Below are 16011 nucleotides of genomic sequence, written 5' to 3'. Positions count from 1 at the left end.
CCTGTCATTTAGCTACCCCTGAGTACAGTCTCTTTAACATTTCCCTACATTTGAGAATCCTTGCAAAAAACCACCACATGAAGATGCAGGGCAAGATTTATCTGTAACTCAGAGCACCTTGGAATTTGGAATTTTTTCCAATGCAGTTACTCCTTAGATTAAAGTAACAGTAAAGGTGGGTGACGGAAATGTCTCCAGTCTCTCTTATAGACTGCTGAGAGGACTCCAGGTCTGGGTCAGCAGGAATGACAAAGGAGAAAGAAGTTTTCTTCATGTTTTTTAATGTTTATTTATTTATTTTGAGAGAGATGGGAAGAGAACAGGGGAGAGGCAGAAAGTGAGGGAGAGAGAGAGAACCCCAAGCAGTTTCCACACTGACAGTGCAGAGCCCAGCGCTGTTCTTGACCTCACAGACTATGAGGTCATGACCTGATCTGAAACCAACAGTCTGACATGACATTTAACTGACTGAGCCACCCAGGTGCACCAAAAGAAGTTTTCATTTGAGGATTTTATCAGCCAGTCCTCTATGGGCTTTGCTGAGGTACATTTGGGGCCCCTGAAAAGGGGAATGAGTCATGGTAAGGAAGAGGAAGGCAGGGATTGGGGCCTCTAAGAGCAGACTTCCACTCTACAATGTTAAGCTAATGGTTAGCCCTTCATCTTAAGTCATGGTACCCAGGGTTACTCCATTTAACACACACGAACTTCTGGTCCCCCAAAATGCTACTGTGCGTATTTGCCTATTTTAATGTCTTCAGTTTGTTTTGCAGATCCACACTGTAGTATGATTCAATTAGAATTAGATTTAGGATATCTGCATGAACTTTTGGGTACAGGTTCATGTCTCAGGTCCAAGTCTGAGACAGATTTTGACCTCTCAGACCACACCTTTCTCACAGAAACACCAATACTTGTCCTCTTAACAAAAAACTTTATAGAGATTTGCACAGCTGATCAATTTCTTCCAAAAGCTCTCTCTCTAACTGAATGAGACCCAGTTTGGGGATGCCATTGCATTTTAAGTAGCCATTAGAACATGAATCATTTCGCACTGTCTGCCACCAAACTGCTTCTTGTCTGGAGGGAACTGATGTGTTGGCTTCCTCTGCAGCCAGGCTGTGAGTTCTTCCCCCACAATTCATTGGTATAACAGACACATCTCCGCAATGGTGACATAAATATTAGGAGGAATCAGGATGGGACAGAAGCACCAAGGGAAATTGTAAGAATAGACGACTTACGTGCAGAGCCTGTCGTGTGTGTGCCATATTGGTCACATTCCTAAATGGCCAGCTTAGCACGCCTTGAGAAGTTTATTTATTTTACAGCTTTGCCAACATTTTAGTAAATTCTTGTTTAGATGACCATAAGAGGAGCCCTTTAGAGTCTGACAATTCCAGAACCTTTATAGGTTCTAAGGTGAAATTACAAAGAATTTTCAGTTCTTCGAAAGCAGGGGTTTGTTTGTTACCATGTGTAGTATCGAGTGCATTTGGGGGCTTATGCAAGTGGGGCAATGAAGGTGTGAATTGTATTTGTTATTTGGATAAATGTAGATAGATTTGAGCGCATATCTCTTTTTTTCTTCTAAAGAAAACATACTTCTTTTCTTCTACTTAGAGACCCCTCACAGTCTAAAGAATGCCCAAAACTAAGTTTCTCTGGGCCAGCTTCGGCCTGATGACACTTATTTTACCCATCATCGTTTTTACAATAAAGCCCTTTTCTTAGTGAAAAAAAACCGCACAGAAAGAGAGCGTATTTTTCTTAAATTTAATTTAGAGCCACCTTGTCTGAGATACTCTTTTAGTATTTTATAGGAGAAAATGATCACAAGAATTCTTCCGTAGCATTTAGAAGGGGGGAAATGCCTTTGTCATTAGAAAAGTTTAAAAAAAAAAATTTTTTTAACCAGACTTTATTCAACAGTTGGAGCTTATTCTTAGGTCATATGCCAAGAGGTCACACTGCATTCTCTTCCTAAATAATATGTGAAGAGCTCTGTGGTCTCTGGGCTTCTACAACAGAGGGAATCCAAAGAACACCAACACATCGGTAATCTGTGCCGTTGACGCTGGTGATTACTAGGGAGGTAGGAGGTTACATTTCCCAGGTGTCAGAATAAATTTCATAATTACATCATTTCCTTCATGATACTTCTTACTTGTATGAGGTCTAAGTGATAACAGCCCTAGGAAGGGAACACTAGCCAGCCACATAGAACAGGAAGGCCATGCTACACTGACAGGAAGTAGATTTGCACTAGGCTCCTGTAAGGTAGACAGCAGGTTGGCAAGTGCTTGTCTTGCCTTCTCCTAATGAGTATAGAGTAACTATAATTGACTCCGAACCTGCTGGGAAGGGTTGGGAGTAAAAGGGCTATTTCTAAAGAGGTAGAAAGCTTTTTAAGTTACTAGATCCATAATTCCCAATTGTCTTAGAACTCTGGCACCCTAAAGAACTTTTTAGAAAACTGTTTTCATGTTCCACCTTTCCAAATATCACATGGCTACTATTTTGAAACTACAGTGAATAGAAATTGTATGAGAATTTCCCAAACCCGTCTACGGCCATACCACCCTGAACGCGCCCGATCTCGTCTGATCTCGGAAGCTAAGCACGGTCGGGCCTGGTTAGTACTTGGAAGGCAGAGTTTCCCAAACCCTTTTAGCACTCTCCATCTTCATCTCAACCCCTGTTGCGTTCAGAAAACCGGAATCTTTAGAACCCAGTCTAGCCCTAAAAAATGGGTTTTAGATGATGCACATTTGTCTCCGATGTGTGTTTTGGGCTCTGGTGTCCAGCCCCAGTCTGCTTTCTGTGGCTGCACGATCTAGTTGTTGTGTCACAGCCTGATTCCCTAGAACTGACACGGATGGCCGGAGCCCAAAAATGTACACATAGCCTTCTGCAAGCATTTTTGCATTTTGCATCCTGGAAAGTGCATCTTCTTTTCTACTGATGCTTCTTCCCTCTATAGGGAGCCTGTTTTGATTATACTTCAGACGTCAGGAGTGCAAGTATTTTCATTTAATTAGGAAACAAGACAATTAAATCCATCAGTAGGCCCCTGAGAAACCAATTGGTCTACAAGTTAGCAATTTCTGAAATATCAATTTAACATTCACCTAATGCATTCTCCACTGTTCTAATGCGTTATTTCTCATCAGTATTAAAAATACAAAGAATCTAAACTGTTTCTCTGGTTTACAGTTCTGACTTGAAACACAGAAGTATTGTATACCTGCAACTCACTTATAATGTTGTGCCTCCTTAATGTAATTGTTACTTCAGCATTTGATGAAAGGGACTTTCTAATATTATGTCTTGCTGTTAAAGAAGGAGCACTGACATGTTAAATCAAAGAACAGTTGTCAGTCAGAGGCCCCATAGGTTTAAAGCATCAAACCAGCAGTGATTACTGTGTTTTCTAAATAGATCATAAAACCTCACTAGTTCACCCCAAATGGAGTAAAGCAGTTTTCCCTAATGAAAAACTAAATTTTATAACTCTCTGAAAGAAATTTGCCAAAGAATAGTTTTATTTTAAATTATATTCAACAGTCAGAACTGAGCTAATAATGGGCCAAATTGAATAAATGAAATCACTGGCAATTAGTATAATTATATTTATTAAACAGTCTTCCATAGCGGTGCTTCTGAAATTATTTGTGGGGAAGGGCCAGATTTTTAACATTTCTCATGGACTGATACTTTTACAAAATACAAAATCACCTTAGTGGCTGTCACGGTGCTGTCAGATTTCTCTGAAAATCTGTAAGTATTTATACTCACTTACTGAACTTCTATTGCTGTGGACCAATGACAGTTTGCAGACAAGAGGTGGTCTGGTGACTCTACTTAGAGCAACACCGTTCTGTAGTTTTGAAGCTTCACTACCCTTTGAGTCATTTCAGCACTCCCTCAGATGTGTTGTACAGGTTTTTGCTCATCTTCCTAAGCTGAGCCCCCATCAGAACCCTCACCGCGCCCCAGGCACTAGATCCCGAGTGTGAAGCTGCACTCAATCTTAGCCTGATGTGTCACGTAAGCTAACCAGGCGTGTGTCCCCCTTCCCCCCCCCCCTTCCCTGCTTGAATGTGCTTCTCACCGTGCAGAGAAGAAGCAGTACCGGGAGTCCTACATCAGCGACAGCCTGGACCTGGACGTGGACCAGCTGGAGAAGCGGTCCCGGGCCAGCGGCAGCAGCGCGGGCAGCGCGAAGCACAAGCGCCTGTCCCGCCACTCCACCGCCAGCCACGGCAGCTCGCACACGTCGGGCATCGAGGCAGACACCAAGGCGCGGGACGCGGGGCCGGAGGACAGCTACTCCGGCAGCGCCATCCACCGCAAGCTGAAGACCTGCAGCTCCATGACCAGCCACGGCAGCTCCCACACCTCCGGCGTGGAGAGCAGCGGCAAGGACCGTCTGGAAGAGGACTCGCAGGACGACGGTAAGCCGCTCTCCGTGCCTTCCACGCTCGCTCCGTCTTCCTCATACCTCGTTTCTTTTTCCCCCACACACCCGTTCTGGAGAACTGCTGTGTGGAGCACAGCTCAGAAGTAGTAACGGACAAGAAGGGGTGTCTTTCACCTTCCCCCGTGATTTGGTGGAGTTGCTCGAGTCGGTGAACAAAGCATTCCTCTGGTCACAATCTTTTGCCGCCACAGGGTGGGAGACTGGTGGAGTCTGACTCCTAGTGGCTTATCCGAAGTAGAGGAGAGGTCGGTGCTGCTGCGCTCCTGTCTGCATTTCTGGTTAATGCAGATTAAATAGGCACCGGTGAGGACAACAGCAGAGATGCAGTGATAGTGACAGAAATGTCTTAAACTTTGTAGGAAAAAAAAAAAAAGACAAGACTTGAGCCTAGGCCATCAGTTATTTAGTACGTTTTTCTTGAATTCCTCCTATGCAGCCGGGACTCCAATGTAAAAGAAAGCACCTGGCTGCTTAGCTCTGCTTAGCTTTATGGAGATAAAACCAGACCTCCGGCCTGTCTCAGCCAAACCTAACATATGTGTGCATCTTTTTTACTATTTTTCTGCTCAAGTGCTATAGCGTTCAGGTTTGGGGAAAGGATACTGACTTCAGTAAGGAGAATGGCGGCACATTTGCTTGCTTACTATAGAATTCATGTGGCTCTTCAGTGAAGCCACTGGGTGCCCTGGGAGCAGGCAGCTCTAGGAAATGGGGGGCTTTAGGAGCTACTCCTTGTGCAGATGTCAGCAGTCTGCTCTGGCCTTGGGCATGCAGCCCATCAGTCTCAGTCGCCCTTTGTCATCTCAGTAAGGTGGTATAGCTTTTTTCTTCTTTCTCAAAGAGTAAAGAATAACTGACTGTTAAATCGTGGCATCAGAAGACCTATAGATAACACAGCAATCCTGTGAAAAAGAGAGCAAGTACATCTAGTTGAGAATTATCTCTAGAGTTTCCTATTGTAGATTCTCATTAGCACTGAATAATCTGAATTTTAAAATCTGAATAATCACTTAGCCTCCCTCACAGTGTGGCTATGAATGCTGCGGTCCATTTCCCTTCCTATCACTACTGTCTTTTCCTTCTTCTGCGTCAGAAATAGAAATGTTGGTTGATGACCCCAGGGACCTGGAACAGATGAATGAAGAGTCTCTGGAAGTCAGCCCAGACATGTGCATCTATATCACCGAGGATATGCTCATGTCACGGAAGCTGAACGGACACTCTGGTGAGCTCCTTAGGGAGGTTCTTCTCCTAAGGCTGTGGATTGTCTTGGACTAGGAAGCAGGTGCCTCAGAAAATAGAAGGGTCTGGGTGGGGCTCTTGACCAGAGACAGGACTGGAGTCAGAACCTTTCCAAGTCAGCGCCATAGACTGCAAGGTTGAGCACCTTGTGAGGAAGAAAGGCAAAAGAAGGGGAGAAGCATCTAGGATTGGGAATTAGCGTCATCTACCCTGGGCTCAGGACAAAGTGGTAAGACACAGTTTTCTCTTTGTTGTGGTTGTTTTGTCTTGCTGTTATAGATGGTAGTCAGAGAATCCTAGAACACACCTAGAGGAGACCTCGGGGACCTCCATTTTACAGATGAGAAAGCCTGTGGGTGCGGGGGACAGATGCTTATGTGGCTAGAAACAAAAGTCAGGTCTCCAGTTTCACTTGTATTGCTTCCCCCCAACTAGATCAGAGTGGATATGGGAGTGTGGAGGAGAAAGTGTCAGAAAAGGTTGGCAGAAAAAGATACTCCTATTAAATTCTATATTTGATTAACTCGACTAGAAAACTTGCATTCACTGTAAACCTATTATGGGATTATATAATGTGATATATAATATCTATTTCTATAAAATAGAAGATATAACCCTTCAATATTACTGCAGAAAACAAGAGTATGGGTTTTGTTTTTAAACCTCAGTCGCTCCTGACTGTTCTCATCGCATTTCATGAATTGGTGTCCGTTCTGCTTAAACACATGCCTCAGAAATGAAGTCAAATGGCCCAGGTACTTACTGTTCAGCCACTTCGAGCTTTGAGTGAAAGACCCTGTTTACAACCAGGGGGACCTGTCATTGCTGTGTCAAGCCCCACAGTCCCTGATAAGCGAGCCTCACCCATGCAACAGGTGCGGGGAATGAGAGATAAACAAGGCCATAGTACACAGGGTACCCCATCCTGGCATTGAATTTGTAAGAGCACGGGGCTCCTTGTATTGCAGAGTTTCATCTGCTAACCTGGCAGAAGCATGGCCTCCAGATGCTCTGCCGGGAAGAGACCTGCCAGTAGCTACAGAGAATTGTGCTGCCTGACCAAACACACATTCATCAGGCGGCTTGTTCGGGGCATTCTTCAAGCCTTAGGGTTTCCAAACCAAACTTTACCCTCTCTTCTTTGCCCAGTCACTTTTTTATATAGTATCTTCCCTCACAAATACATTCTAACATAAATTAAATGTAAGTTTACAGTTCTGTGCACATTATATGTGCAAGGACTGTCATGCTCTCACTCCTCTGCGTGTGTATTTTTGTGGAAAGAAAACTGTCTGAACCGTCCCCACCAAAGGGTCTGTGGGAGGAGGGGAAATGAGGGAAGCAGACTTTGGCTTTTTATTTGTATATTTCTCTGTTTAATTTTTATGATTGGATTTTGCGATTTTAAATAAAAATAAAATTTAAATAAATAAGGTGGCTGTTTAAAAAGGTTTTTATACCAAAAAATGCTTTTTGAAATGTTACTTATTGAAAAAGAACCTAAATGGTTAACAACGAGAAGTTCTGTGCTGTCTGTACAGTGGAATATTGTACAGCCATTAACTAATCTGATTTTTTCAGAATATTTAATAATCTAAGAAAGATAGGTAAGAAAAACATCACAAATTGTATAAATAGGATGATCTCAAGTTATAAAAATGTATATATGTATGTGAAAAAATACATAAAAATATAAATAGCCTTTTCTCTGGATGATGGGGTTGTAGATGATCTTATTTTCTTCCTCACATCACCCTCCTTTTCCAAATTCTCTACAGTTTGAAAATTTAAACATTGTTTCTCAAGCACAGAGCTGGGATTGAGTACTGATGGAAGTTTGGTAGGAGTCAGGTTAGCGTTCTCAGCACCAGATTTGCTGCTGGTTTGTCTGATGCAGAGTCCGAGTTTGGGAGCACATTGTTCACAGGCATGGTGGCCAAGGGCACATTGACCAGGAAATCCAGAAGGACCCATCATCCCAAGTGCCAACCAAGCGCACCAGTCCACGTTGTCCTGTGAGGATCTGTTAAAAGTGTAAAGCTTTTTAAAAGATAAGGATATTCTCAAGAAGGAGCCCCTACTAAAGCAGTCTGTACTAACCCCCAAAACATAAGTACCCACCTGAGACTTTTTTAAACTGTCTCCATGTAAACCAAGAACATCTTCCTTCCATGTCTCAGTTGAACTCATAATCCAACACTTAATATATGCAAAGCATATACGAGTCACTGAATCATTAGGCATCATTTCTAAAGAGTGAAGGGATAAAACACTAAAGGCCATTTCTGAAGTTATCAGCGGTAGCTAAATAAAAATTACATTATCCTCAAGGCTCCTTTCTTATAAGGTGAGAATGTGCTTTATCTGAGAAGCCATTTGGCCTTAAGAATCTGGGGTTTAACTGACTTGCTTCATCTGTTTGCCAGAAAAACATCAGTGATCTTCACTTCCCTCTCCGGCTCTTGTCAGTAGTTTTATCTTACGAAACATTTTTTTCTGGTGCTTCACTCACATGCTATAGACACAGAGGGAAGCTTCAGCCCCGGATTTCTGTTTCCAAAGTATTAGCAGAAAGCCCCTGAGCCCTGAGGCGATTAAGGGCCCTGTCACGATTAGAGATCCAGAACTGAGTGTTCAGGGCGGTCCCCCAGTCAGGGCCTCTCCCCACTAGGATCTGCGACAGGAGACTAAGTGCCACAGGGTCCCTGTTAGCCCGAGGAGCTCTGAGCTGTGCACCCCATATGCAGGCCCTATACCTCACCCTCTCTGTGCATTTACTCTTCAGTCATCATTAAGCTGTTGGATGGACGCTGCTGTCAGCCCCACTGTATAAGAGGAGACCGAGGCATAGGGAGCCTAAGTCAGTGGCCGCCATACACTTAATGCACAATTAATTACTTGTCTGGGCCTGGCTCCAGCCCAGATCCGTGTGACTCTGGAGGTCAAGCCCCACACTGCACTTTAACGGCACATCTAAGGGGACCCAAACCTAGAAGGCCAGGGGAGGGAAAAGGCCAGCTTTAGGGAAAAACTACTTTCATCTACAGTCTTTGTTTTTGTTACTAATTTCATCATAAATAGCTTCATTAGAAATTGTGGTTCACCTTAGAAAATTCAGACTCTCAACTCCTTCTTGTACTCTCATCACATTTATCCCTCGCCCCCCTATTTACTCTAAGACAAGAGAGGGAATGTGTTCCAATCTGGTTGTCTACTGCGGGTGAGTCACAGTGAGGGTTTTCAGGAACGGTTAATACTTGACCTTTCAGTCTTGGTTGATAGCATATGTCAGATATGAGGCAAAAAGTATGAATAAGAGGAGGTCTTCATTGTTTTGTGTGCTTTTTTTGTTTTTGTTTTTCTGTGTTTCACTCTAGGGTTGATTGTGAAAGAAATTGGTTCCTCCACCTCAAGCTCCTCAGAAACAGTTGTCAAGCTTCGTGGCCAGAGCACGGATTCGCTTCCACAGGTACAGAAGGGATCGAAATGTTTAAATTGGGCACTGAAGTTCCAGAAAACGTTAAATAGGATCTTATGTTTATATAAATGAGCAGCGATTCTTCTTAGGTACCTTCCAGCTTTATCCTCAACTTATAGTCATTGTATTTGCGAGTTCCATTCATTGAGCTGATTTTTATTTGGAGAAATTATGTACTGTGTTTCACACTTTATAGAGGTGGGAAGTGTGTAGACTTAAGACTTCAGGTTGTGTGTGGACTTCAACAATCGGAGGAATAATCTTCCTGTCAGGCGTGTTGTGACAGCAGTACTTCCACACTGATTGTTCCGTTCAGATTGCATTGTCAAAGTATGCTAAGTGAGACTGTTTGATAACCTGTGATCACTTGCTAGGCTGTTAAAATATCAAAAGATAAAATACTCTGAAACTCAGGGTTGTAGCATCTAGGTATATTCTGCAGCTGATAATGCTCACCTCTGTCTCCTGTGCATTCTCTTTCTCTCCTTGAGGACTCTCTTTCTTGGTCCATCTCTGTCTTTTTTGGTTTTTGTGTCTTTGCTTTCTGTGTGTGCTTCTCTCTTACCTTTTTTTCTTTCTCAATCCTCTTTCTGTCTCTCTCTCTCTCTCTCTCTCAATGTGCACGTGATGTTTTATTACATATGTTTTGAATACCCCAATGAGTAATGTCTAAAGCAGTATGTGTAGCATGATAATCATAAACTCCAGGCCCAGGTTTGCACCCAGTTCTGTCACAAGGTGTTAGATCTTCCTGTACATAAATGCTTGTGGTGCAGAGCTAAGGACCAGATTCCACGCCTGCAGAGTAGGAAGCGCATTTGCACGCCTGCCATGTGGATTTGTGAGGATGACCTAATGCATTCTATGTGGGAGATGCCGTTGGCACTTGGGCCGCCTGCATGGGTCCAGCAGTCCGCATCTTGAGGGAGTTCTCGGATGGGATACTTCCCAATAAAATGGTTTTGGGCTCAGACCCCATTGTTTTCCCCTCCTGGTACTTTTGCTTTTAGCAAAAAGTGATCTCTCTTTCTGACAAAGGTCAGCTTTTGTGGTGTTCAGCAGCAAAAGCTGAGAGGTCCAGTGCCCTGTTTCCTTAAATAACCCATTAAGTATCTTTCATTCATGTAATTATCTGAACCATTTTTTAACCTGCTTATGTTTTCAGCCAGTACCACTTCTTGGGATAATGAGTTCTGGAAGTCTGTCGCCCGCTGTGTGGAGTATTTGGCACAACACCTCCCACAGTGTTTGGGAGTTGCCTCTTGCCTCCCAATCTTTCCTGAACTTTGTATTATTTTTCTATCCAAGAACTCTAGCTTTCTTAATAAAAACAGAAAACAAAAAAACAGTTCTTCAAATTGCATTCCTTGAGTAACTGATTCATTTCCCCATTTCTTATGAAAATAATGACAGACCTCAGCATGAGAGTGTTACCATGCTGAATTGTCATATTCTAGTAGGAAAAAAAGAAAAAGAAACCATATCTTTACCTATCTAGCCTTATCTAGCCTTATTTTAAGACAATTTCTTGACTTCTGAGATGCTAGAGACAATTGGGCTCCTGTTGAGTTTACTTCCTTTGCCTTGGATTATTCATCTGTAAAATGGGTTAGAATAATGGGGCTGGGCCCATAGGGCAGATGGGAAGATTAAATGAGTAAATGCACGTATCATGTTTAGATGAGGGCCTCGCACATAATCAGGGCTCAGTAAATGTTAGCCACTCTGACTGTGGGTGGTACTGCCGTTTTCCTCACAGGACCTCAGACCAGAAATCACTTTCTAATATCGGAGGATTCCATAACCGTTGATGATGTTGCAGCGTCTCTCTTTATAAGGGCAGAATATCGCTGCCCTTTCCCTTTAGTCATCCTCTTAAAGTTGTAACCTTACCTTCTTTTGCAGACCATATGTCGAAAACCAAAGACCTCCACTGACCGACACAGCTTGAGCCTTGATGACATCAGACTTTACCAGAAAGACTTCCTGCGCATTGCAGGTCTCTGTCAAGACACTGCTCAGAGCTACACTTTCGGGTGTGGCCACGAACTGGATGAGGAAGGCCTCTACTGCAACAGCTGCTTGGCGCAGCAGTGTGTCAACATCCAAGACGCTTTTCCAGTCAAGAGAACCAGCAAGTACTTTTCTCTGGATCTCACTCATGACGAAGTGCCAGAGTTTGTTGTATAAAGTACGTCTGCGCTTAGCTAGCCACACGGGCAGCCTGCTGGAGACTGGCGGCTGGAGAAGCCACAGGTTCTCGTTCATTACCGTGCCATATTTTCTTCACCCCACAAGCTCTTTCTTTATGATATTTGCAATGGAAACAAAAGCCTTGGGACAGTTGCACTTTAAGTATCCCGCAGAGAGAAAAGAACTACAGAGAACGGACAGCAAGACAAGCGCCCAGACGTGCGTGATCCCTTGGAAGGAAATGTGCTTTACTGGTTACCAGGCCTTCAGCATATTGAACTGTGGTGTGTTTGTCCCTCGTTTTGTTTTTCAGTTTGATTATACGACATCACATTTTTTTTTTATCATGTGAAAGATGTTGTTAGGTTGATTTGTCTACTTGTAAATTTTTTTTTTTTTTTTGGTCACTCCCTCATGCACATGGTTTGAGGGAGGAGAGAAAGAAGAGTCCCTCCTTTTAACGGAGAGACCGTTGCCTAGTATATAGCCACGGCCGCCTCGCTGGGGCTGTCCCAAAGTGAACACCGAGGAAGCGGTCAAAACCTTGCAGTTCTAGCAAGCCAAAGATTTAGCAGAAACGCAGCCCAGGGCCAAGAAGACACGAACGAAGCAATAACGAGAAGGCTGTGTGTGCTGTGATGCCTTGTGACTCCTTCACGCCTGGTCGGGGCCCTCTCCTCCTCCTGTTCCTCCCGAAAGTTCTAGGACCCCGCTCACTTTCTCATCCAGGTATCCCATCGGTGTGTTCATTGTGTCATCATGCATTTTGTAGGGTTTACAACACCAGTTTTGTTAAAACTATGGAAATGTCTTAGAAAATCTTTGCGCGTGGTGGTGGTGTTTTTTTTCTTAAATCAAGAACAAATTATGGTAATGCTTGTTTCTGCTTAACCAAAATACCTTCACTATACATATATGTTATACATATGTAAATACCTGAGACTGTGTGTGTTTATATGTGTTTACAGCTTACTGACTCTTCGTTTTGGCTTCCATGATTGTTGTGCGTATCGTCTTTCTTGTTTAATATGGAGGACGTGTCACTGAACGAATGATACCTACAGACAATCAGTTAATATATGCAGAGTGAAGAACGACTGTCTTCTCATGTGTCTTTTGCCGTGTTTCTCAGCCCTGCACAATCGAATTATTTGGGGAGTTTTAAAAGCAATAACAGCGTCTGGATCCTACTTCAGACCAGTAAAATCAGTCTGCCGCAGTGCGGTCCAGGTGGAATTGCCTTTTCCTTTAAAGCTCTCCAGATGGAGCTAATATGCTCCAGGGTTGAAAACCACTTCTCCAGAGGGTGTCTTTTTGTTAATTTTGAAGTTAAGGTATACGGAATATGTCAGCATTTGAGAAAGGACCATTTTTAAGACAGTTAACTGCCACCGCTGTTAGGATGTATAATGAAACCAAGTCAGGAGAGTGAACTTATTAACCTTTAGATGGACAGTAACAATGTTGTCCGCACTTCAGCGAGAACTTTAGCACAATGTCTTTCTACGAGATGTTTGTAATGATTTCATATTTTACAACATTTGTTTACCATATTTTGATATACCATTTTTTCTATCTGCCAGGTTTTCTTAAAAAAAAAAGCTATATATTATTTTCTAAAGAAACAGTCATATTTTTATACAAAATTAAGTTTTCAGGTAACAAAGAAATAGATTTAGGGTACAGCAGAACATGCAGTGTGCCCTGGGGGTGGGGGTGGGGTCAGTATTCTGAGCACAGGGGGAGGGCGGACAAGCCCCACCTGTGCTGCCCTGGGCCGCCCGCGTGGGCACTGCGAGCCCGGTCAAATCAGTTCCACCCGACACTTGGAAAAAGGAACGGAAGTTGTCTNAATGATTTCATATTTTACAACATTTGTTTACCATATTTTGATATACCATTTTTTCTATCTGCCAGGTTTTCTTAAAAAAAAAAGCTATATATTATTTTCTAAAGAAACAGTCATATTTTTATACAAAATTAAGTTTTCAGGTAACAAAGAAATAGATTTAGGGTACAGCAGAACATGCAGTGTGCCCTGGGGGTGGGGGTGGGGGTCAGTATTCTGAGCACAGGGGGAGGGCGGACAAGCCCCACCTGTGCTGCCCTGGGCCGCCCGCGTGGGCACTGCGAGCCCGGTCAAATCAGTTCCACCCGACACTTGGAAAAAGGAACGGAAGTTGTCTAGAGTTTTGTAGTCATGCAATTATTTCGCTTTTATCAAAAGTTTTAAAAGAACCAAAGTTTTCAGATATCAGAATGTACGAGTGTCTCTGTCTTCTATGTGAAAGGGTAGAAGGATCATCTGAAGACGGCTGCCCTTAAAAGTAAGTCGTTAAATAGGCCGCCATTTCTTACAGATGCTTCAGAGACACATCCTAGGAAGTTTAACTCTCAAGAGCCCAGATCATAATGCGGTGCATTTCCTCGGCTCTTAGTGTTTCTTGGAAACACCGAGGCAAAAGCGTATTTAATTAAGTTTGGAGCGCTTTATTTTCTCTGTCCTTCAACCAGAATCAGGTCTTCAGGGTTTCGCCAGCATTGTTGGTGGGTTTGCACACTCTTTCTAATTGGGTTTATGAATAGTCTTGGGGGTTTTCAAAAATGAAACATGCTAGGGAACATTTTTGCTTCTTGATCCTCTCTTTGCAGCANTTGGAAAAAGGAACGGAAGTTGTCTAGAGTTTTGTAGTCATGCAATTATTTCGCTTTTATCAAAAGTTTTAAAAGAACCAAAGTTTTCAGATATCAGAATGTACGAGTGTCTCTGTCTTCTATGTGAAAGGGTAGAAGGATCATCTGAAGACGGCTGCCCTTAAAAGTAAGTCGTTAAATAGGCCGCCATTTCTTACAGATGCTTCAGAGACACATCCTAGGAAGTTTAACTCTCAAGAGCCCAGATCATAATGCGGTGCATTTCCTCGGCTCTTAGTGTTTCTTGGAAACACCGAGGCAAAAGCGTATTTAATTAAGTTTGGAGCGCTTTATTTTCTCTGTCCTTCAACCAGAATCAGGTCTTCAGGGTTTCGCCAGCATTGTTGGTGGGTTTGCACACTCTTTCTAATTGGGTTTATGAATAGTCTTGGGGGTTTTCAAAAATGAAACATGCTAGGGAACATTTTTGCTTCTTGATCCTCTCTTTGCAGCAGAATTATATATATGTATATGAAAATCCATTTTGGTTATCTACATTTTGTATTTGGAAATTGTTTTAAAAAATAAAAAAGGAAAAGAAACATATGAAGCTGTTATTTATTCTGCATTTGTTAATATCATCGCTAGTCAGTATACCAGTTTGGTATATATTGCCTCTATACAGCGACATTTGTATTTGCAACAATGAGCTTTATATCTACATAAACTGTAAATAATCCTTTCTGTGAAAGGATCATCATATCAGGAAAATACCAAAAGTATGTAAAAGAAAACTGCATTATTTTGTAATGATTTCTTATAGGCATTTCATGGTAAGATTAGCAGTCAATAAAGTTACTTTTTATTTGTCTTTACAGTGCCTTTTTTTCTTTTAGAGTTCTCAGTTAAGCAAGAACATTAAAGAGTGACTGTTTTCTTTATGTTCTTCTTTCCTATAATCGACCATGTTGAGGGACAACGTAAGGGTCCAGGTGGTAGTGTTCTGAGCCCAGACCGCCGTGGCAGCCGTGGTGGGGATGAAAGCCAAGCATCTCCACGTGCTGCCCCTCCTCCGCGTGCATGAGGAGTTCGTGTATTAACTCCTTCAGCCTCATGTTCCCATCGGGCATGGTCACTTCTCCTTCTCAAGTTAGAGACGTAGGAACCAAAGCTCGGAGAGGCTGTGGCGGACCAAGCTGTGGGCTAAAAGCAGTCGGCAAGATACAATATTTTGTTTTTTTAAATTAAAATTACTACTTTAACTTTGCTCTCAAAACAATCATCATTGATGTGTTCTAAGGTTTAAAATTAAGTGGTTGCATTTAAAAGCATGCAATCATAAGGCTGAGCATGAGGGCAAAGTGGCATCTAGGAGAGGGGCCAGAGCTGAGGGTCAGCAGACAGGCATCGAAAAGCCTGGCCATCCTTGGGAAAGCACATCCCTTATCTTCTCATTACCCCAGTTTTCTTGGCTATCGTAGGATTCATAATTCAAAGGACTAGTTGGGGGATTAACAAGGTAATAGTTATAATATGCCCCTGATCGCTAAGGTGGGAGAAGGGAGGGTGTTTTCCAATCTTCTAACAAGCATTTCACTTGTATAGAATTGAGCCATGTGGCCATTCAGAAGCCTGCAATCCAAAACAAAAGCTTCCTGCTGAGGTTAACTCCTGAATTTTGCAGTGTATCCGGTAAACTGGGAGTAATTTGGAGTCAAGGAGAAAAAAATTTTTTTCTGTTCATTTGCTATGTATCTGCCATCACACACGTCATGTCTTGTCTTCACAGCCCTTCAAGTAGTCGACTCATGTTATAGCTGAGGAAACCATTGAACTTCCCCAAGATCCTACAGCTAGTAAGTAGAGAGCAGCATTTTAAACCCAAATCCACCTCCAAAAGCTTTGCTTTTTCTACTACATATACCATGTTACCCATTACACTTAGAGAAAGTTCAGAACCTAATAGGGAAGACAGACTTAA

General features: G+C 42.7%; 1 protein-coding gene across 2 annotated transcripts in view; it reads left to right on the top strand.

Moving 5' to 3' along the window:
- Positions 1–13070, top strand: part of FRMD6 (FERM domain containing 6) — a 36555-nt gene extending 23485 nt beyond the window's left edge. For both annotated transcript variants that reach the window (XM_077761240.1, XM_077761239.1), the window contains exons 10-13: positions 4122–4457; positions 5577–5708; positions 9103–9194; positions 11109–13070. In XM_077761240.1, the coding sequence (XP_077617366.1) occupies positions 4122–4457; positions 5577–5708; positions 9103–9194; positions 11109–11393 (845 nt within the window). In that variant the 3' untranslated portion in view covers positions 11394–13070. The remainder of the gene's footprint in view (positions 1–4121; positions 4458–5576; positions 5709–9102; positions 9195–11108) is intronic.
- Positions 13071–16011: the final 2941 nt, after the last annotated feature.

Source organism: Crocuta crocuta, unplaced genomic scaffold (genome assembly GCF_008692635.1).
Source record: "Crocuta crocuta isolate KB4526 unplaced genomic scaffold, BGI_CrCroc_1.0 scaffold163, whole genome shotgun sequence".
Taxonomy (NCBI): Eukaryota; Metazoa; Chordata; class Mammalia; order Carnivora; family Hyaenidae; genus Crocuta; species Crocuta crocuta.
The sequence above is the reverse complement of the archived record's forward strand: the minus strand, read 5'-3'. Positions and strand labels throughout refer to the sequence as shown.